Consider the following 21857-nt stretch of genomic DNA (forward strand, 5'->3'; position numbering starts at 1 on the left):
CATGAACTGGGAGAACCCTGGCAGCCCTGGCCAGGGCAGAGTCTGCCCTTGTTGCTGTGGAAGGGGGCAGCTGGGGGAGGGAAAGGGGGGAATGGGAATCATGTTTAGGTCCTGCCACATCAGCTGCTGGTGCGTCCTGTGGGGAACTTCCAGGGAGAGCAACTGCCTCGCATGAGAAACTACCCAGCCCCAGCAGCCCTCTGGAGTGATGTAAAAAGAAACATATAATTCAGGATGCATAAAGTAGAAGGCAGGGAATGAAATTGCTATTTCATAGTGAAATATATATGTATTATACTGTATAGATCTTTCTGCCTTTGTCCAGGATGGGATGTAGCAGGGGAGGGGACCTGGGAGTGTTGAGTCTGGTCCAGAGCCCTTCTCCCTTCCTTGGCTCCAGGTTGGACTTTGTAGGATCTTGAGGGATGGGATGTGTGCACGGATCACAACAGCTTTTCCCTGCTGAGGAACATCCCCCAGCTGCTCAGTGCTGTGCTTTGGGCTGTGGTCTGGGCACCTCTGGGCTTTGCTGAGCACTCTCTCATGTCCAACCTGTGTGGAGGCCCCAGAGCTGCAGCCAGGCCTGGGGTCCTGCTCTGTTCCCATGGCAAATCCCCCTTCCCTGGCCAAGGCTCTTCCTCTGCTCAGCACCATGTTCCTTATTTCCACCTCATTTTTTCATGAGGATGTTCTGGGAAGTGCTGGTCCTTCTGGGGCTCAAAGACAAGGTGCAGAGGTGTTTATGAGGAGTCAAACAGGGCGCTGATGGGAAGCCCTGCCCTTGAAACCATCAAGCCCCAAGATGCCAAGCCTGCCCTCAGAGTGGGTCTCTTCCCTCCCATGTGCTGTCTCTGGCTCCTCTCTAGCTCAGTAGTGCCAGTGGCTCTGGGCAGGCAGCTCCTCCCCCAGACCCAGTGCTTCCTCAGGGCCCCTGTCACCCTTCCAGCCTCAGTTGTTACCAGTTTGGGGTATTTTTGCTTATCCACTTCTCCTTAACACAGCTGTTGGCTGAGTGTCTTTAGCAGCCCAAGCCCCTGTTTATTCTCAGCACTTGTTTTCTCTGGACCAGAATGAAGCTCTTCTTTCCTGATTGCCTGGGGCTGTTGTGTGTCTGTGTCCCCAGTTTCTCTCCTGCCCCTTACACAACCCACTCTACTACCTGAGCACATCCCAAGGGAGCTGTGACTTGTCTGTGAGTCCTCCTACCACCCTGTCCTGAGGTGTCAGCCCTGTACCCACCTTAGCTCATTATTTATTGAAGAACCTCTCACTAAGCATCTCCAATTAAACCAAACCTCTTTTTTGAGTTGTCTGTCCCTGCAGAGAATCTGCCTCTGTCCACCTGCTTGTGCTCTGCCCCTCGGCAGGGTGACCACATACCTTGCTCTATGGGGCTGGGGGAATCCTGGGGAAGCTGCTGCTGCTCTAAGCCAGGGGTGAGCTTGGAGCCGGCAGAGGGGGGACAGGGAAGGGGAAGCAGCTCCTCCAGGGCTGAGCCTGCCCTTCCAACAGGACTGCAGGATGGGTGGATCTTCCTGAGGCTCAGCTGAAATGGACGGGGCCTTGTGCAGCTGCAGTGCTGGGCTCCTCACTGGCTGCCCCCACTCCAGCCAAGACCAAGGGCCCTCAGGCACAGCCAGTGCCTGGGGCTGCTCCTGCACCTGGGCCAAGCTGCTGCCAGCCCCTGCCTGGAGCCCTGGGGAGCACAAGCCATTTTGGAGCAACCCAAACTCAAGGGCTGTAGTGGGGCAGCACCTGAGCCGGCCCATACCTCTCCTGCCACCCACAGCTCAAGCCCTTCACCTCTGGTCTGTGCTCCCCCACCCTGCATCTCCCTGGCTCTGCGTCACCACCAGCTCTGCAGCAGCCCTCAAAAACGATCCCAAGTGTTAAACTTTCAGCAAAGCCATTTATTCCACTTTCCTGCTCCCACAGATCTCCAGGTAGGGACCCACGTGAGCATCCCCAACACCCCAGAGGGAATTCATGGCACAGCTGCCCCATTGTGCCAGACCCCGAGTGGGAGCCTGGCCACTAACATGGGCAGAGGTGCTTGACCAGAAGCCCCAGGCCCCAGCTGTGCCCAGTGCCAACACAGCCACGTCCAAGTTAAGACGGGGCATTAAAAAATTTTGATGTTTTGTTCCTTATAAATGAAAGGGGGACCTGACAGCAGCCACGTGTCCCTGAAATCAAAGCGTAATTCTAAGGCTCTGGCACCCTCACATAAGCTCATGAACTCTCTGCAGGGGCTGTGCAGGTTGATCTGGGAAGCTCGCTAAGAGTTTAATGGCCATAAAAATAAAATCGCTTTTCCCTGCTTTAGACAAACCCAACCCCTCCCGGCTGGGCAGTGGGATCGCGTGGGCAGCCACTGCAGCAGCCACGGGGCGGAAAGTTACAAGTCTCTCAGCTCACCCACTTTTAATTGAGCGCCAACACGGCGGCGTCACTCCATCCCCTCGGCCTGCTCCACATCGGCGCCCTCCAGCGCCTCGGCATCGCCCTCCAGCCCCACCAGCTGCTCGGCCCCCGCGTGCACCAGGCCGTGGTGCTCTCCCCTCTCTCCCAGCTCGTTGCCCGCTCTAGCCAGCTCGTTGCCAGCCCTGTGGTGTCCTGCTGCCCCTCCGGAGTGGTCGATGGCCGCCTTCTTCGGCCTCTGCGTGGCAGCCACCGCCTCGGCCAGCTTCTCCTCCGGCACCATGTTCAGGATCTTCAGGGCAAACAGGAGCTGGAACTTGGCAGTTCCTACGAAGGAGTTGGCCAGGAAGTTGGGCAGCCCACCCATGCGATCCTTCTGGGTGTAGAGGGGGACACGGACCATGCCCATCACCTGCAACAGCACGGGCACAGCTCAGCAGGGGCCACAGCAGCACCAACCCCCCCTGTGCCCCACACCACCCCCTGCACCCCACACCCTCACCCAGCGCCCACCAGCCCTCGGCCCAGGCTCGCCCTGCCCTTGTGCCAGGTGCTGCCCCTCCCTCCCACACCAGCCCCTGCCCCTGCTGCCCATGGCCCCACTGAGCCCCTTCACTGCCCCTTCCCAAACGCCCACAGGCCCCTGCTCTCCCTGCCCAGTCCCTCAGCCCAGCCCTGGCTCTGTTCCCCCTTCTGCCCCTTTGGAGGGATCCCGCTGCCCCAGGCCACTATGGGGAGTCCCACTTTCCCCTCCAGCCCTGCCCCGCGTGGGGACAGCACGGCTGACCCACGAGTCCCCCTCGACCAGGCCACAGCCCCGAGCCCGCTGCCTCTGCTCACATGGCTGCCGACACCCCCCGAGCGCCCTGGGGGCGCGTGGGGAGGCCCTGGCTCTCACGCTCTGCCCCGGCCATCAGCCGGGCTCGGCTGCCCGCGAGCAGGAAGGTGCCTCCCGCACGGGAGGAACTCGGGTCACAGCGACATCACCACACCGCGGTCACGGTCCAGTCCGGGGCACTCAGCCCAGGGCAGGGGGAGATCCTCCCCAGCTGCAAACGGCCCTTGCCCACATCCTGAGGCCGAGCGGTAACACGGGGCTCAATCCCTGCGTGGGTGGACACCGGGAAAAGCTGGAGCTCAAGCTTGCTATGCTCTGGAGCCTACGGCGCGACCCCGGCCGCGGTTCCTAACGCTGATGCCACGGGCGGTGCGGGCACCTGCCGCCGGCAGCTCTACCTGCGGTGCATTCCCCGGCCGGGCTGGCCAGGGCAGCCCGGCAGACCCAGGAGGGAAGCGGTGCCTTCCCTGGGCTAACTGAGAGCTCGCACACCCCTCCCGGGTGTCCCACCTCCATCCCGTGGTCTCGGGAATGCACCGCGCTGATCTCGATGGTGTGCAGCTCCTCCAGGGTGAGCTGCCTGGCGTAGAAGTGTGCCACCACGCGATGTGGCCCCTCTGTCAGGTGCGAGCACAGATAGTCAGCTTCCGTCAGGCGCACACAGCCTAAACCCAAGCCCAGCACCCGATTCAGACCGTCCTCCAGGGACCAGTAACGGCGATCCACGAACCCCCCGGGAAAGCCCAGCAGTCCGTCAAATCGCATCTGCATCTGCAATAGAGGCGCAGGGTGTTAATGGGGCACGGCGCGGCCCCCGGCGGGGGGCGGCAGGAGGCCTCCGGAGGAGCCGGAGGAGCGCGGGAGGCGTCGCGGCCCTACCAACTCCGGCGCATCCAGGACCATTCGCCCACAAGCGGCCCGGCCGTCGGGGCTCTGCGCCCCGGGGGCTGCCCCCAGACTCGGGCCCAGCCTGATACTACCGCCTTGCACGGGAACCACCGCGGAGCCACCGCCCCTCAGCCCGCCGCCCCCGGAGCCCGCGGCCCGACCCAGCCCCGTCTGCCCCGACCCGGCCCGAGGGCCCGCCCGCCGCCGCCGCCGCCGCCCTGCTCCCGGTCCCGGCCCGGCGCGGCCTCGCCCGCCCCTCACCAGCACGGCGTAGCGCAGCGGGATGCGGCCGAACAGCATGCCCGGATTGGGCGCGTACAGCATGGCGTGGCACGAGTGGCTCCAGCCCGGGCCGAGCCGCATCGCCTCGTACCGCGTGAGCGGCTTCAGCTCGGGCACACCGGGCACGCCGAGCGTAGGCAGCGGCGGCAGCGTCCCCATGGTGGGCAGTGGGCCCATGGCCGCCATCGTCCCCACGGCCGCCATCGCCTCGCGCCACCGCCACCAGCTCCGCGCACGCGCCGCGCCCACGGCGCCGCGGGGGCGGGACCAGCGCCCACCTCAGCCAATGGCAGCGCGCCGCGCGCCGCGGGGCCAATGGGCTCTCGGCCGCGCGTGCCAATCGCCGCGCGTGCCTGAGGCGGGGCAGCCGGCGGGCGGGCAATGAGGGGCGGGACTGCTGCGCGCGCCGCTCGCCTTATTAGGACAGCAGCGCGCGCGGGGGCCGGCGGCGCACGCAGCCAATCGGAGCCAAGCGCGGGGGGAAGGAGGGGCGCCGAAGAGCACGCCGGGAAGGGGCGGGAACAAACAAGCCCCCACATTGTGCATCGGCCCCGCCCCCATGACCCCGCCCCTCCGCCCCCGGTGTGTCCCGCCCCCCTCAGGTGCAGACGGACTCGCGTGGCTGCTTCACGGGTTTATTACTACAAACATAGACGGGAGATGGGGGGATGTGCCCCGGGACCCCCCGCAGAAGCAGAACAAGGCACACGGCGTGGGCAGCGCCGGGCTCTTGGGGAGCGGGCCGGGCCGGGGCCGGGCCGTAATGAGCCCACACTGCCCCGCTCCCGCGGAGCCCCGCGCCCCGGCAAGGCAGGGAGGCCACAGCTATGTACAGGGCAGTGACAGCAAAGGGCTGTGCTCGGTAAGTACAAAATATACATCGGTAGTGTCCTTCATCCGCCGACTCGAACCCCAAACCCCCGCCCCGGCCCCCACAGACACGTCCTAGGTAAAAACACGACACCAGCCCCTACCCACCGCCGGAAAACATGCACAGGCTGTCGGTGCAGACCCCGCCTGCGGCCCGGGAGGCGGCGGGGCCCGGGTCCGGCGGCACGGGCAGGGCCGGCCCCGCTCACGACAGGCTCTGCTCGTCCTCCAGGTGCAGACGGGGCTGCTCGAAGAGAAGGGGCTGCGTGGGGCTGCCGGTGCCGCGGACAGGGAACGTCTTGGTGAAGTCGGACGAGCCTGGGTGAGGAGAGGGAGTTCGGCCTCAGTAATGGGAGCCCCTGGCGTCAAAGAGCCCTGACAGAGTGCTCAGCCATCCCTCCTAGCCTGGACTGACCAAAAGAGACGGGGCTGGAGCCAACCACTCATCAGATGCAGGCTCAGTGTCACGGGTGGGACACAATCTGCCACAGCCTGGGAGAAGCCGGCAGGGGCCTGGATCTTCGTGGTGCCCAGGAGGCAGCAGAGCCCACACTCAGCAGCAGCGGGTGGGGAGGGGTTTCTGCTGCCCTGCCTGGGGTCCTGGCACTCAGGGGCAGCAGGAATGCTGTGCCAGGAACGGGAAGGGAGTGAGGGCAGAGCCAGCAGTGCAGCCTGGCTGGTTTGCTGCCCCCCTTCCCTGCCCCGATGGCCAGCCCCAGCCCCATCCCTGCTCTCTGCCAGCATTCCCAGGACGGCCCTGCTGCCCCACACAATAGGGATGCAAATGAAGAATGAGAAGACGTACCAGCTTACTCCTCTATACCAACAGAGCAGGAATCAGGACCCAGTGCTGCCCAAGACAGGAGGGAGGAAGGCAGACAGAGAGGGAAGGAGACATTAGAGAGGTAACTCAGAACAGACTGCGACTCTATGGAAGAAAACAGGCTGCAATGACAAGTCAGAGGTGAGGACAGCGCAGTGTCCCATGGGCGTGCTCAGAGCACGGCACACCGGGACCCTCCTGCCCTGACAACACTGCCCCAGTCCCCAGCTGCTGGCCCAGGTTCCCCTCCCTCCCCCAAAAGCAGGAGCACACTTGGGACACGCAGGAGGCCTCTGTCACACAGAACTGTGCCAGGGAGCAGCTGCGGCCCAAAGAGAAGAAAGGAGGGGAAGGACAGAGACACAAGGGTGAGGGAGGAGGAGAGAGAAGGGGGTCCCAAGTTACCTCCGTGTAAGCCCCCCTTGGCCACCGCTCACTGTGCCCACTGGGAGGAGGCGAGAGCCCGTTCCAGTCCCATCTGAGGGACACAGATCCTCCCCGGCCCTGGAGCTACGGTGGAGCCCCAGCCCCAGTGGCCCCGCCGTTACCTGGCAGGAAGACGTCCACCGGGGGGTCGCTGTCGGGCTGCGTCAGGCTCCGGCTCTCGCCGCAGCCGCCGTCCTGCAGCACGTCCTCCACCGAGGGCGGGCGGCTCCCTGCAACCAGCCCAGAGCGAGGCCCTCAGCCCCAGCACAGCATCCTGGGGGCTCACGGACAGCGTGGGGGGAGGTTTTCCACGTGAGGAAGCTCCCCAGGCCCGCCCAGCCCTGCTGATGTCCCAGCAGTGCTGCTCAGATTGGCCTGCATCACAGTGGCCACCTCATGGCCTGAAATGTGCCCATCACTCCTCTCTCATCCCATCCCTGTCCCCTCTGGGTGCTGACTGAGCACCAGAGCCCCATCCCAAACACCCAGAGACCCATTCTGTGTGCCCAGTAAACACTGGATGTGCTCTCACCAGGACCCCAGTGGTGTCCTCACTGGTGGCAAGGAGTGCTTATAGCATGGAAAGCTCTACTTGAGTAAAACTCAGAGCAAGGTGAGATGCTTGGAAAATAAACTAGGGAGACCTGTGGATTTTGCTCTCTCACCTCCAAAAAAAAGACCCCAGCACCTTTCCCTGGTGAAGAACAGAGCCTCAGAGATGGACTTAGGGGGCTGGATGTTTCTGAGCTCATCTGTTCATTCCCCAGTTGCCCCTGTCCCACCACAACATCACTGAACCCCGAGCCAAGGTCTGGCTGCACCCACACCTACCCTGCTGCACTGATGAGGCTTCCTCCATCTCTTCCCCTGCCACGCTCTGTAAGGAGGGACAGCACAGGTTACTTCTGCAGCTGGAGGCCTTTGCTGTGCCATTCTCCTTCTCTGGCTCTCTCCAAGGAGCTGTGCTCAGGGCCAGGGCTTGTTCCAGGGCAGGAGCAGGGGGCTACCCCAGTGCTGTAGCACCACAGGCTGGGATGGAGGAGTCTTACCACCAGTGGGCACTGGAAGCTCCTAAGGCCCAGCTCCCACCCCTTCCCCAAACACTGCTGGGCTTGCCCAGGAGCTGGGGAAGGTCAGCTCTGCCTTGGCTGCAGCTGAGTGGTTTTCCACTCCCAAAGAGGTGTCAGGAGCACAGGGAGTGGCTACATCCTTCCCTATGGAGCCCTAGGGGTAAATAAAGCAGCCAAGACTCTTGGCTCTGGGCAATGGCCCTTCAAGAAACACTTCCCATGTCACAGAAGCCCCCCCAGCAGAGCACACACTCACCTCTGGAGAGCTGGTCTCCCTCAGGACCAGCTCACCCCCACTCAGCACCGCCTGCGAGTCAGAGTCCTCGGAGAGCTTCTCCTCATCCTCCTCGTGGATTGGGGATGAGGGAGACCGTAGTGTGCTGCAGCAAGAGAAACTCCATTTGCAGGGAGCTGCCAGCACCCTGGGGCCTGCAGGACTTGGGGGCAGCACAAGCCAACTCTCACGAGCAGGAGCTCAGACTGGGGAGCTGAATTCACCAGGGCCTCCAGTACTGGCCACATGGAGAACATGCAGGGTGGGACAGAGCCAAGTGGTGCCAAACTTCAGCACAGCAACAAGAGGCCCAGGTCCCACACTGCTCCTCACATTTCAGGGAGGAAATTTTCACCCTTCCCAGGTGAAAATCTGGGCTGATTTCAGTGAGGAGTGGCAGGAACAAACCCAGTCTGATCTGATCTCCTAACCTAAACTCTCCATCACAAGGCCAACAGAGGAGCTTTCAGACAAGAACTACAGGATCTCAATTCAACACTTTGTGCTCTGAAATCCAGGTCACTCCTCTCCCCATTCCTCTGCTCCTGAGGAGCTCCATGGAAAGCTGAAATCCAATCAGGTTTGGACATCAAATGTAAATTTTAGGACTAAGTGCATTGGGAAGAAGACATTTCCATCCAAAGTCTTTACTGTCAGGGTGGTGAGGTCCTGGCACAGGTTGTCCAGAGAAGCTGTGGCTACTCCATCCCTGGAAGTGCCCAAGGCCATGTTGGATAGGGCTTGGAGCAGCCTGGGACAGTGGAAGTTGTCTGTCCACAGCAAGGGGTTGCAGTAAGAGAAGCTTTATGGCCCTTTCCAATGCAAACCATTCTGTGATTCTATGACTAAATTCTCCTTGTTAAAAATCCTTTCTTTTGGTGATAGTGCCTCCCTTAGGAGACACAAGCTGTAACCTCAGGTTGAACACAGGACAATGTCCCAGTTCTCTCCCGGCACAAGAACCTGCTGACCTCCTAAAATTCTGAGTTAGCTGTGCTAGCAGTGATGGGAGCAGCCAGAGCCCTCTCCTGGCTCCCAGTGCGTGTGGCCACCAAACCTCAGGGCTTGCAAGAGCAGTGGACCCCATGCCCTGCTGACCTGTCTGGAGACTTGCTGCGCTTGGCCTTTTGGTGGGCAGCCTCCAGGGCTCTGTCCATGGGCACGAGCGGGCGGCTGGCGGGGGGCAGCCCGTCCAGCACCCCCGAGTAGCTGATCTCCTCGTACAGAGGGGCCGAGGGCAGCGACGGCGACACCGAGCGCAGCCCGTTCAGCGCCTCCAGCAGGGAGATGGGCTCGTAGCCCGGGGGGATGTTGTCAGAGCTCTGCAGGTGAGAAACAGGAGGGTGTTAGTTAAGGAAATGGCACCAGACTGGAAGCCCCCTGCCCCTCACAGCCACACATTCCCCTCAGGGCTGCAGTGCTGATGATGCTCCAGGCAAGTTCCCAGAGCAGTGCTTGAGATATTGGGCATCCCCTTGATGTGCTTTCAAGAGCTGGGCTAGGAAGGTGAGAAAGCAGGCTCCTAAAAAGCTGCTATAAAATACATTTGGATTTTTTTCCCCTGAAAGCTCTTCCAGTGGTTCAGAGACCCTTGCAGCTCAATGAACTGTATTTGTGCTCCCAGTCATGGAACATGCAGCTGTTTCACAGCACCACCAGTGTCACTGAGGCAGAGATGAAGGGGAGCATGTGTGCAGCAGCTGAGAGGTGGTTCTTGAGGTCTACCCCAATTCCACTTCTCCCATGTCCTCTCAGCTGCTAACACTGGCTCCATGCACAGTCCCCTCTGCTAAAAGGCAGGAAAGGGATCACAGAACCACTGACCTCGTAAGGAGGAAGGAAAAACCACACCAGTTCTCATTCCCTCTATAAATTACAAAACTGCCAGTCAAAAGGACCCTTGCATAGCCATTAAACCAACACCAGTTTAATTCCAAAAATCCTCCTGATCATAAAGACCCTGTGGACACAGAGACAAATGGGGTTTATGCTGCAGCCCAGGAGGCCACAGACCACTCAGCCCAGACTGATCAAATCAAGAGGTGACACTCCCACAGTTCAGGGTACATTAAATTGAGATGTTTCAGACCTGTGTCCTCAGGGAGGTGGTTCTAAGTTGTACAGAGGATGGCACAGTGCTGCTAAGCCTGGCCATGAACCTTCACAGCTTCTGTGTGCCCCATGTCCCAGTCACACCTGCAGATGAACCTGCCCAGCAGCCTGTTCCAACACAGCCCCTGTGGTGTGAGCTGAGTGCTGAACTGACTCACAGGAGGAGTTAGGTCTGATGGGGAGGGAAGAATGAGTGACACCTGGGGTCAGTCACCAACCCACATCCCAGTATTGCTCCTGTGAGGGTTATGAGCTTTAAGATAAACAGCTCAGCTAAACAAGGAATGGGTTCCCAGCTGTAGGTGGTGGTGGCCAAAAGCCATCACCAAAAAACTTTTCATCTGCAGACAGCAGCCCAGCTGTACTATTCTGTGCATAGAAAAGTCAGGGAGACAAATCTCCCCCGAATTCCTGTTTGTGACTTTTTCTCCTGGCTGTGCAGAGCAGGCCCTGAGGGTTCAAAGGCTGCCCATTGCTGTGGTGAAAACTTAGGTTGCATGGCACAGCTCAGAGGCAGAGGAGGATTTCCCAGCCCGTGGCTATGACACCCTCACTGAGACAACATTCCCTTCTGGGACACTCACACCACAGGAACACTGCCAGTCCCTGTGGGAGGCTTGCAGAGAGCCAGGTCATGCCAGAATGGGTTCAAACCTGAACCAACACCAGGTTTTCTCCAGACCTGACAAGTCCAGCAAGCCATGTTCCTACCAGGCTGAGCATCTGAGCTAGCCTGAGCAAAATAAAACTGTAACCTCCTTGATAAAGATGACAGCCATGGCTGCATTTGGTGGCAGTAAACACAGAGGGCACAAACAGCCTTCCTGGCCTGGGGGCTCCCTCACCTTTCCCCTTCCCAGCTCCAGGACCCCCACGACTGCCATTCATGCAGTCCCCAGCACAGCACTCCAGTTACACACCCCCAAAACAACTCAGAGGTTCCCAGCCAAGACAAGCTCCATCCTTCCTGTTCCTGTAAAAGCAAATCAGCCTGTCACAGCCAATGCTCCTGAATGCAAGACCAGCTCCAGCTGCACCTGTACATCCCAGCACCACAAACCACACCAACGTGTGCCCACACCAAACTGCCAAGGGTAAGTGCAAGGAAGCTTTTGGGTGAGCTGTGGGGACTGCAGCTTGCCCACAGTCCTATGAAGCTGTGAAAACATCTCGGCCAGGAACCATAAATCAGCCAGGGCACAGACAATGAGAGTCAGCATCAGTCCCCTGTGTCAAGCTTCCTTCCTGCTTGTTCCTCCACAGGCAAACCAGGGATATCAGTGATCATCTGTGCAGGGTGTGAGCATCTCAGTGCCAATGTGAAGGACATGGAGTGTCACAGCCTGGCAAGGCACAGGCCAAACCCAGCGTGTCAGCAAGCCCTGGTGTGTGACACTGCCACGTGCAGGTGACACAGAGCTGCCAAGTGCACCCAGCCCAGTCCACTTACTGTTCTTACTTCCCTCCTAGGCTTCCTGCTGGGCAGAGAGACAGAGCTCACCTTAAAGGGTTTAAAGGGGTGCTGTCAAGAGAAAACCATGTTTAAAGAAGTTGTTTCTTGAGGTTAGTGACGGGAACAGACACAGAGTATCTCCTCACCTCGCTGCAGGTGACAGCACCATGTTCTCCACACACCACGCTCTGCTTCACAACAACCCTGGGGCTTCTCCACCACCCTGTTCCTCAGCCCCAGCTGAAAGCAGCAGAGGGCAGATGGATAAACCCAACCTTTTCTGTGACAGTATCTGTTCCCATGAAAGCCTCTAGGATGACCTAGGTGCAGTTGTCCTTCTCCTCATTCTAATCTTGGTATCTCACCAGAGCCAGCTGTTTAACAGCTCTGCTCAGGCACTGAGCTGCTGGCCTTACCACACTGGGGACAGGCAGCTGGGCCCTGAGGCCACCAGCACACTTCCTGTCCCACACTCCCTCAGATGCATGCCAAGACACCCAGGGAAGCTGCCACAAGGAGGCCTTTCTACTCCCATGCTGGGAACCCCAGTGCCAAGGGCATTTCATCCATGTACATCCAAAGAGATGTGTGTGCAAGTCCAACTGGAACCCCTCTGCCCTGTTTTCACAGCTCCCACCTGTCATGCCCAGAGTCTGCCACTTTTCTCTTGGGCCAGGCAACAAGAAACCTTCTCATCCTGAGATTTCTGTGGATTTGTTTCCTCCAATCCAGTTGTGTTACTAATCCAGCAGGTTGGTAAGAAAAGGCAGCACTGCTTGGGAAGCTCTCAGTGGTCCTGAGGTCCCAGGGCCACCAGCCATCAGTCCAAACAACTCATGCACCCTCCAGCTGCTTGCTCAGGCTGAGACCAGTAACCAGGCTTTGCATAAAGTCCCCAGGTACTTACAGAGTGCTCATCATGGTCCACACTCTGTGCCAGGACGGGGCTGAACGACACTGGTGACAGAGCCCCCGGCTTCTTCCTCACTGCCCGGATCTGCAGCAGGGCACGGAAGGCTGGAGGGAAAGGAGGGGGTGACTGCACAGCCCAGCAGGGCCAGGCCATGCCAGAGCTCCTGGCCTTGCCACAGACACACCTTGGGCATGAGGGAGCTCCCCTGTGCAGGGGGAGCAGGGCCTTGGAGTTCCCCAAAGCCAAGTGATGGGGTTGGGCTTCCAGGCCATTGATCTACACAGGGGACACATCTGCTGGCTGATGTCCTGTGGAGAACAGGCACTGCCTGCCCCAGTACAGTCATGGACAGGGTACTTCAGCTACTGTACAAGTGTAGAGGCCCAGAAAAGTTCCCCTTAATGGTAGGTCACAACAACACAGTAAGAAAAACATGAGCTTGGCCTCAGGAGTGCACTGCATGCTACAGGTTGGGTGAGGACTCATTAAAACCCTTTGGGTTCCTTCAGACCCCACACATCTCAGCCCTGAGGTCCAGCTGTGGTGGTGAGAGCCTCCAGCTGAAGGATTAGTGGCTGTACTCCTGTCTCCAGCACAGCCACCCCTCAGTCCTCCCACCACCAGCTTTGATCTCTACTCCCTGCAGATCTCTTCTATCTGCAGATCTTTAATATTGCTTGTTCCTCTGTACCAAGGGCACATACAAACGAGCCAGACAACTGTTCTGATGCAGCTGTGACAACTTGCCAGGCATCTCCTGGTTCTTGTTGCACTCAGCCCCTTCAAGATCAGCCTAGAGCCAGAGAACAGAGGTACAAATCTATCCTTGCTGCCTCTGCACTCCCCAGAAGCAGATTCCCAGGAAGTCTCAGATGGGGGCATTTTCCAAACAATACAACCTACTCTCCCTCAGCCTGCAGATGAGTCAATGCTGCTCCTGTGTTTTATGATGTGCTGCTTATAGTCAAAGCTGTCTGGCACTTCCTCTGGTGAGATCTTGCATTTGGTTACTGCTCTTTGCCAGGTTTGGACTATTTGGACTTAATTTCTCAGTCCAAACATCTATCCTAGGCTTTTTATTTCTTTCCCTGAGAATTGTCAGTTAGAAGCAATCAAATACCTCAGAGACCAGGGGGTAAAACACACACTCTGCCCCTTCCAGCAAAACCAAAAATTTCTGAAGGGCCTCCTGTGCCTCTGTGCTTTTGAGAAAAAAACACAGAATTCAGCAAATACTGCCTGAGTGTCAAAACATGTATTTAAGTTTTTCCATCATTTGGGAGCTGAGCAATGCAGGGGTTAAGCAAATCCCCATAACTCTTGGCAGAGCAAAAGACTCCAAACTGACTGTAATCCCTGGCTCCTGGTGAAATTTGGGTAAAGTTGTCAGAAGATAAAAAAAATCATGCTATGTACTTGGACAGCCCTCCAGTGGTGCTGGCTGCTCTCTCAGCCAGATATCCTCAGGATAAAGCTTCTCCATCCCTTCCTTAGCAGAAGTTTTCATCATCTTCACTAATAACTGCACAGCCTTGACCACCTGCACCTTCAAATCCACCCCAGGGAGAGGGTGAGTGGCCAGGGAGGCACTGCACAGAGAGCAATTCCCCTCTCCTGTCTGAGCACATTTATTCTAAGTGCTGGGAATCTCCAGATGCTGTGAGAGCAGAAGCAGCACGATGCTGAGCCTTGGGATGGGGAACTTTAAAAGAGACTCCTCCTCCCAGCCTGCAATGCCTTATCAGGATCTGGGGAGGGCACTCAGGGAGCCTGGGGAGGGGGCCAGGGCTCTCAGGGAGGCTGGGGAGGGGCTCTCAGGAGTGCCCGAGGGGCAGGGCACTCACGCAGGCGGCAGATGGGGCAGTTGTTGGCCTGGTAGCGCAGGGTGTCGGCGCAGGAGTTGCAGAGGCAGAGGTGGCGGCAGGGCAGGATCAGGGTGTCCCGCAGGTCCGACAGGCACACCACGCACTCGTTGCTGTTGTCACTGTTCTCGTCGTCTGAAGGCTGCAGGGAGAGGCAAGGGGTCGGCATGGGAGTGGTGGGGTGCTGCCAAGGGACAGCAGCCTGGGGGATTTTTCCACCCAAAAGTCTGGAAAATCTCTTTTTGCAGCTCTCAGCAGGGTTTCCTCAAGGAGAGAAAAGTGTAGCCCACACAGCCCTGCTCACACTCTTTCCTCTCAGGGCACTGCACTGTGAATTCAAGGCAGAGCTGTCCTTCCTCAGAGCCATGTTCTGTTCAGAGGGGACCCATTTTGGGGCAGGGACCTCCTTGACTGAGGCTGACCAGGAACAAGCTCCTGCATCCCATCCTGGTGGCTCCAGGGTCAATAGGGAAGTGAACTCTTTGGCACTCTGGCCTTTTCCCCACAACCCCAAAAGGAGCTGTGTGCTGCCTGTCATTCCAGCCATGTCTAGCCCAGCTTCCACAGGTCCCCTGAGCAAGGGAGTGATTCCCCTGCATCCCCTGTGCTGGCACAAGCTCTGATGCAGCTGCAGGAGAACCAGCTCAGGGTGCTCACCTTCCCTGGTAAAAGGCTCAGAGTGCATCCATTCAATATGAATGTGCTTCACACCATCTTTCTCAGAGCCCCACAGATTGGATTACAGCCACTGATCAAGCTGGTAGGGAAACTCACCCTCCAACCACAAGACTGACACCAGAAAGCTCCACAGTCTTCCCATTGATGTGACAGGAGTTGTGCCAGAGCCCACCATGATGACCCAGGATGGGGAACCACCTTTACCTGGGGCCCCTTTGGTCATCAGGGCTAACACATGGGCAACCTTGGAGTTAACAGCAATTGTGCTGCTGCAACATCCTCACCCAGCCTTTTTTTGGAGGGAGACCAGGCTCTGTGCTGTCCTACTCACATGGTTTGCTGAATAAGGAAGAACAAAAATGGCCCCAGGCCACTTGTCTGATGGGCCACCAACACAGGATTGCTAAATCACCAGAATCATCACAAGACCCTGGAAGGCCCAAAAAGAAGCCCTCAATCCTGTTAATAGTTCCTGTGCAAGAAAAATCTTGGAAAATATTTCTCCCTCCTGCCTTTTCAGGTGCTACCTGTAGGCACAGGCAGATAGGGATCACAGAATGCTGTGGGCAGGGCACAGGAGAGGAAATCCTGCTTGTCATGCTCTGTGGCCACTCCATGCGTGTAAATCATGGACTCCACACCCCATTATGGTGTGAGCCCAAGGCCAGCTCTGGGAACACTCCACAGCCCAGGTGGCAGCAAAGGGCAGCTCTACAAAGGCTAAAGGAAGATTAAAGCAGTCACACAACCTGTGTAGGGCTGTGCAGTAGGCTGGGATCCAGCAGCAGCTCCTGCCTCAAGATGGGAAATGTTTCTGGTTATGGCATTTGCATATACATCCCTTAGGGGTGCTGTGCTCCCTCCTGCTGGGGAATACAAGTGGAATGTCTCTGGACACTGGCAAGCCCCAGACAGCTCAGTTCTCTGAAACACTGCAGGAATATGCAGAACCCCCAACCAGAACATGAAGAAGCCACAAGAGCAAAGCACAGACACCAGGCACAACTGCCTTGACTGCAGAGAGGCAGCAACACTGGGTCTCTACAAGCCCTAAAAATCAGTGCTCTAACACACCCCTGAGGCACTGATGCCCTTCTCTCCTAGCAATCCCAGCCATAGGGAACATCCTCAAGAGCCTCATGCTGCCTAAAATCACCTCAGCACAACTCCACTGACTGTTTGGGCCTGACACCAGGGACGATCTGTCATCCCTGGGCTTCTTGGGTGCCTGCAGGAATGACACAGACTTGACTCTGGGAAGCATCTCCACATTGCTCTGACAATCCCCATGGTTAAGTTCAAAAGCAGATGGTGCAGGCTGGACTCTTCCAGCTGAGGAAGCCTCCTGGGCACCTTTACCTTGGTCTCCTGGTTGTTTTTGTTCTCGATGCCATAGATCTCCTGAAGCAGGTAGCTCACCCGGTCAACCTAGGGGAGAACACCACAGTTGGAGTGACAGCTGCTCTGTCCTTACTGGTTTATGAGCACCTTCCCCCTCTCCCTGTGTCAAATGCCCATGTTACACCCAGAGCTCCCCTACAGTGACATGAAAAAAGTAACAGAAACAAATACTGCAAAGGACAGCTGGGAGAATGGGTCTCTCCTTGCTCAAAAAGAAGAGTCCATCCTGCTTGGTCTGAGCAGAGAGTAACAAAAGTGGATAGCTGGGCTATCAAAATAATCTAAAAACAAGTACTCTGCTTGTCCCAGACATCCGGAATGCACACCCACAGCTCAAATAATCCAGAGGCAATCAGCCTTCTACAGGCCTCTCCTCTGTGCAATCCTGCTTAACTTTAACCAAGATGAACTTCCACCCATTTTTGCAACCTCAGAGGAAGGGCTGTGCCAACAGCTCCTTACTGGCACACCAGTGGCAGCACATCACCTCCCTGACCATCCCCTGGGAGCATAAGGTTAATCTACTGAGGGCAGACAAACTGTGTCCCTTAGCAAGAGAAGCACTCAAGGAATAACACTCTGTGTTAGTGCAGTGTCATTTACTGCCATCCCCAGGCCCTGGGCAGCATCTCTAGACTGGGGGTGTGATGGCAGAAGGTGCTTCAGGCACAGGTGGAAGTTGCTCAGAGCCCCAGCCTGGGAAAATTCCAAGCCATGACTTCTGCAAACTGGCAGCTGCCTGCAAAAACCCCACCAAAGAGCTGAATCACAGCACTGAGACAGTCAAGATTCAGTCCTGTTAAACATCTTTATTGATGATCTGGATGAGGGGATCAAATGTGCTCTCAGTAAGTTCACAGACAACACAAAGTTTGGTGGCAGTGTTTATCTGCTGGATGGTAGGATGGCTCTGCAGAAGGATCTGTAACACCAGGGGAGGCTCAGGCTGGACACCAAGAGGAATTTCTTCACAGAAAGGATTGTTAAATATTGGACGGGGTTGCCCAGGGACATGGTGGAGTCACCATCCCTGGAGGTGTTCAAGGAATGACTGGGCTAGGTAGCATGGTGGTGATCAGTCACAGGTTGGACTTAATCTTTCAGCCCTTTCCCAACCTAAATGATTCTGTGATCTGATGCTACACAGCAGCTTCCCCAAAGCAGGATGTGTTCCTCCACAGAAACCCTCACAACAGGTAAAAGGGTGAGGAGGTTACAAGGTACCAAACAGGCACATCTCACAAAAAGTGGGAGGAAACACTTCCCTACCATCTCCAGGAGCTGTCCAGCTCCCAACATGCACTGAAGCCAAGTCTCCAGCACACCTGTGCTAAAAAGAGCTTGTCAAACCCAGCACCTCTGTAATTTCCATGTCAAACTGGCCTCTGCCCTCTCGTGTCACAGCTCAGAAGAGGAGTGGCTTTGCCATGGCATTCCAGTGCTGCAGTTGACACATGGCAAGGTGGGGGCAGGAGCTGATTCTATCCAGCCCATGTGCCAGTTCAGAAGTGCTCTGAGCTGGGACACAGCAGTGATAACAAACTAATTCCAGAGTCTCCCTGTGTAACCCAGTGTGCAGCTCACAGACAATCTGTTCTAGGCCTGCATTTCATGGCAATGAGATCAGCTGTTGGACTGCTGAGCAAAACCCTCTGCAGCGGATCACAACTCACCCAGGAAGTTTGGGAACAATTATGTGGGAGATGTTCTTTTGTAACTTGGCATTTCAAATAGAGTCCTGTTCCAGCATCCTGACTCCTCAGAGGATCATGATGAGCAACTGTGAGTGCAGAAGCTGTCAGCTCAAAGCACAGAAGAGGTCAGGAAGAAAGAGGCCCAACTCTCTGCAGGAGTCTGCATTCCTTTTGATTTCTCCCCTTTAAAAACCCTGAGGAGCTTCTGTCCCACTAAGGAAAGGGTAAGTAGTGCAACAAAGCTCTTCCTGGGAAGACCTCTAGGTTTTCAGAGTTCTTCAGAAGGAGCAGGTGGCTATACACAATGTTTCACCTTCATGCTTCTCTAATCCATCCCACACCACGTCATCCTTCCAAAGGCTTCCACTGCTATTTACAGCCTCAGCAGATGCACACAGAGCCACTGGCCAAGTCCAGGTTGTGGTTTTCTGCTGATCCATCTGTTTGTATTCATCCATGCTGACTTTCTTCAGACAGGTTGGTGCTTACACTACAACTGATTTCAGCATAGAGCAGCTCAGCTCATGCACTGCTGCTTCCTGATCAATACCCACAAAAGGTTCCCACAACCCTGGCAATGGCAGGAGGGGCAGACAAAAAAAAAGCAGAGATGGCAAAGAATGTATAATGTTATACAGATGGTTTACTCCAGACACAGACTGTACACCTCTGCTCTGTTCTCCTAAGGGTGCAGATGCTATCTCAGTTTCAGTGGTGCTGTGTGTTTTTCCAAATGCCATCTTGAGCTATGATTACTGACAGTGCCTGCAGGGACTGGAATGAACATCTTTAAGCAAAGAGTGTCTTATTAAGGCACTTAATGACCTTCTTGGTAGCAAAAATTCAAATTCAAGTCAGAAATCCCTAGCTATCAAGTAAGCAGATGAAGTGAAACTCGCTTAAAGCTAAAACACAGCACACAGCTAAAGCTGAAAGGATTGACCACCAAAATTTCATCTCTTTCTTGAAGACATTTCAAGCTGATCCTTGCAGCTGAATCACTACCAGATTTCTTTTCAGAAGGTGAAATTCTTGGCAATCTTAGCAGTTTGCAGGTGCTTATGTATTTCTGGCTATGCAGGACTGCATGCAGCCTCAATCTTGATAAGACACTACCCAGCTTCTGCACATCACACCACACCAGCATGGGGGACAAGACAGCAAAATTAAGGGCTGCAAGCACCTCGCTGCCTTTGCTTATGATATCTGAGCTAAGGAGGTGAGATCTTAGGCTCTCAGTGAACACCAAATCTTCCCACTGGGTGCAGCCAGGCACCTGAGGGACACCAGCAAGTCATTAACCAAGAGTAGAAAGGAAACAGGTACTTACGATCTGCTTCTGTTTTAGTGGCTTCACGGAAAAACTGCCATCAACGTGCTAGCAGGGGAAAAAAGAGACATTAAAGCATTAAATAGCTGCAGTGTACAAATCAGAAGAGGCTCATTTCAGAGCTGGTGCCTGCTGGCTAAGGGGAGAGTGGGGTGTGTATCAGCAGGACAGCCTGGATGTCAGCAGTCCCTCAGCAGAGTTAGTGGAATGGGGTATTGGAGAGCTACTGGTCTGCTCCAGTGTGGAGCCAGGTGGACTTGGCTCAAGTTAAACCTGGCTGAAGTGGGTCAGAGCCCACACAAAACTCCCCTGGTACACTGGATGCTTTCATGTTGCAAGCAGTCCAACTGGGTGCAGACACTTCTTCAGCCAGTCCAGCAAGACTTGGCGGGGGATATTTGTTAACACTCTAAATAACACCCAGTGACAGAGTCACTCGAGGCCAGAGCCCTTACAGAGCAAGGGGCTGCCATAAGGCTGAGAACAAGGTTTGTCCACTGGATGGAGTCAGAAACAAGCCCCATGTGCTCCACATCCTCAGAGCTGTGAGCTTTTCATTTGCTCAGTGGCAGCAGGCACAGCTGGAACAATTCTGTGCGTGCCTGGTGCCAGAATTAGTGTGCCAATTCTATCTTCCCCATCATCCCAAAAGAGCCACTAAACTGAAACCAATTCCTCTCCAGCCTAGAGAGCAGCAAAGCAGACTCAGGGGATGTTCCAGCAGGTCCTGTGAACAGCAGCAGATCTGTATCTGTTTGCTGAAGGGGTCTCAGAAGGAAGACGTAACAGTCCTGTTTTCAGGCAAACAAGTTTCTGCCTTTGGAGGAGCTGCAAGGTCAGACTACACACAGGATCAAGGTTATTCTTCTGATCTTAAAAGATACATACAAATAGCAAGTTACCAAGTCCTGCTGGTCTGTTTTTCCTCTGAACAAGCTCTGGGGATCAGCAGTGCTCATTTATCAAGGACCTCCCCTGCATTTATAGACCTACACTTCAAACGCTGCAATTACTTTAAGGATGGAGAATTTATTTTAACCAAACAGGGAGGATGAGGAACTCAACATGTACTTTGCCTTGTGAATTTCTATTAAAAGGGAGATTTTAATCTTGTTTTAAGCATTCAGTGGAAGATGAGATGTAAGAAGTGGCTGAACTATGACTGAAGGATTCCAGTGTGGTATTTTTTCACATCAGCCAGAGGAAACTGTAATAACATCCCTGCCCTGATCCTTGGGGTGCTGCAGCTGACTCCATCTCATTTCTAACAGATGTCCAATTGCCAAGAGTAAAGCTATCTACAAAGCCAGTGCTCAGAGCAGCCTTTCTAACAGGGAAAACTCACTTTCTTCACAGACCAAGTCCAACAAAAAAAGCATCCTAGAACACTTGGAGCATCTTCCAGCCATATGCTCCCTTAGCACTGACTGTGTTTGCCATGCCCTCTGACTCAGCTTGTCACCATCCACATTATCCACCTCGGAGGAACAGAATTAGGACCTGGCAGGAACCAGGCAGATTGAGATACAGAAGTCAGCCACCTGCCAGCTGGGAAGTGAGGAATTTCCAACAGCACAGCACTGATGCTGCTCCCCTCTACATTTCCAGCTCTTCTTGCCTCAGCTCAGCACGTCACTGCAAGTATTAGCTGCCCAGAAAATGTGTCTGCAGTACTACCACAACCAGACCCAACAGGGTTATGCTATGGATAGGCTCAGTTATGGATATTGCAAGTGTTTTCAGGGTCCAGTTACCAAGGGAAGAGAGTTTGTTATCAAGGCTTGTGCACACAGCTTGGCCTTACCACATAGGCAGGGTCAGTTACATCAAACACACCATTCAAAAGCAGTGGAGCTCAGACTTCACTGATGCATCCCAATCCTTCCAAGAGGGCTTGGTCCTGTGTGTAAACTCAGGCCTAACAATGCAACAGGGTCTGGACACAACAGATTCAGTTCTGTAAAAAGCATGAAGCCCTGGAAAACTGCATGGCAGCAGGCATGGCAAATACCTCCATGGGAACACATCCTCCACAGACAGGAAATAGCCTGCCATTCCCTGAGTGACCAGCTCAGGTACAAATGATAATTACAGGCTGCACAGCAGCTGCTGCAAATGATTCTTTGTACTACAGCAGCACCAGGAACCCCAGTCACAGGCCAGGACACTGCTGTGCCAAGTGTTATATAAATACAAACTAATGACCTGTGGAAATGCTTACATACACAAGAACAGGGACAGAGGGATAAAAAAGCCCTCATTTACCTTTTCAAATGCAGCCAGGAGAACGTGGGCATGACCAGTGACCTCAACCACCACTGCAAAAAGAGAAAGGGCAGAACTGGTTAAACCTCTCAGGCAGCACAACCATAAAAGTACCCTGAGCTAAATTTTAGTCCACTTACAATTTCTGAGCTGCCATCTGTTCTATTTTCACCTTCTCTTAAAAAAGAGAGAACTTTTTTTATCTTGCCATCAGGTTGGTTCAGAACAGAGCAAGAACAAAACCCTGCTGGGCTCTG

The 21857-nt window shown here is 55.5% G+C and overlaps 2 protein-coding genes across 6 annotated transcripts in view; both read right to left on the reverse strand.

The window, feature by feature from the left end:
- Positions 1-1889: 1889 nt before the first annotated feature.
- Positions 1890-4741, reverse strand: NUDT16L1 (nudix hydrolase 16 like 1). 2 transcript variants are annotated; one of them, XM_056503211.1, is made up of 3 exons: positions 4409-4738; positions 3770-4030; positions 1890-2833 (listed from the first exon to the last, which is right to left on the reverse strand). In XM_056503211.1, exons 1-3 carry the CDS (start codon positions 4631-4633, stop codon positions 2450-2452), a joined length of 870 nt encoding a protein of 289 aa, XP_056359186.1. In that variant the 5' UTR covers positions 4634-4738; the 3' UTR covers positions 1890-2449. The 2 variants fall into 2 exon arrangements, with proteins under 2 accessions (XP_056359186.1, XP_056359187.1); XM_056503212.1 differs by lacking the exon at positions 3770-4030 and having other exon boundaries at positions 4409-4741.
- A 309-nt stretch (positions 4742-5050) lies between these two features.
- The window catches only part of MGRN1 (mahogunin ring finger 1), a 48770-nt gene continuing 31963 nt past the window's right edge, over positions 5051-21857 (reverse strand). The window contains exons 7-18 of one of the 4 annotated variants that reach the window (XM_056503207.1): positions 21601-21653; positions 19336-19383; positions 16270-16338; positions 14215-14374; positions 12365-12474; positions 11455-11526; positions 8991-9214; positions 7875-7998; positions 7380-7425; positions 6671-6778; positions 6105-6149; positions 5564-5617 (exon numbers count right to left, since the gene is read on the reverse strand). In XM_056503207.1, the coding sequence (XP_056359182.1) occupies positions 6109-6149; positions 6671-6778; positions 7380-7425; positions 7875-7998; positions 8991-9214; positions 11455-11526; positions 12365-12474; positions 14215-14374; positions 16270-16338; positions 19336-19383; positions 21601-21653 (1055 nt within the window). In that variant the 3' untranslated portion in view covers positions 5564-5617; positions 6105-6108. Of the gene's footprint in view, positions 5618-6104; positions 6150-6670; positions 6779-7379; positions 7426-7874; positions 7999-8990; positions 9215-11454; positions 11527-12364; positions 12475-14214; positions 14375-16269; positions 16339-19335; positions 19384-21600; positions 21654-21857 lie in introns of all 4 variants that reach the window. The other 3 variants (XM_056503205.1, XM_056503209.1, XM_056503206.1) reach the window with 3 other exon arrangements.

Source organism: Oenanthe melanoleuca, chromosome 14 (assembly GCF_029582105.1).
Source record: "Oenanthe melanoleuca isolate GR-GAL-2019-014 chromosome 14, OMel1.0, whole genome shotgun sequence".
NCBI classification, from domain to species: Eukaryota; Metazoa; Chordata; class Aves; order Passeriformes; family Muscicapidae; genus Oenanthe; species Oenanthe melanoleuca.

Coding starts and splice junctions, on each gene's coding strand:
- NUDT16L1 (XM_056503211.1), bottom strand. CDS start 4,633: ATGGCGGCCGTGGGGACGATGGCGGCCATGGGCCCACTGCCCACCATG. Junction 4,031..4,408: donor CGCTGCGCTACGCCGTGCTG/GTGAGGGGCGGG, acceptor CCTCTATTGCAG/ATGCAGATGCGATTTGACGG. Junction 2,834..3,769: donor CCCGAGACCACGGGATGGAG/GTGGGACACCCG, acceptor GTGCTGTTGCAG/GTGATGGGCATGGTCCGTGT.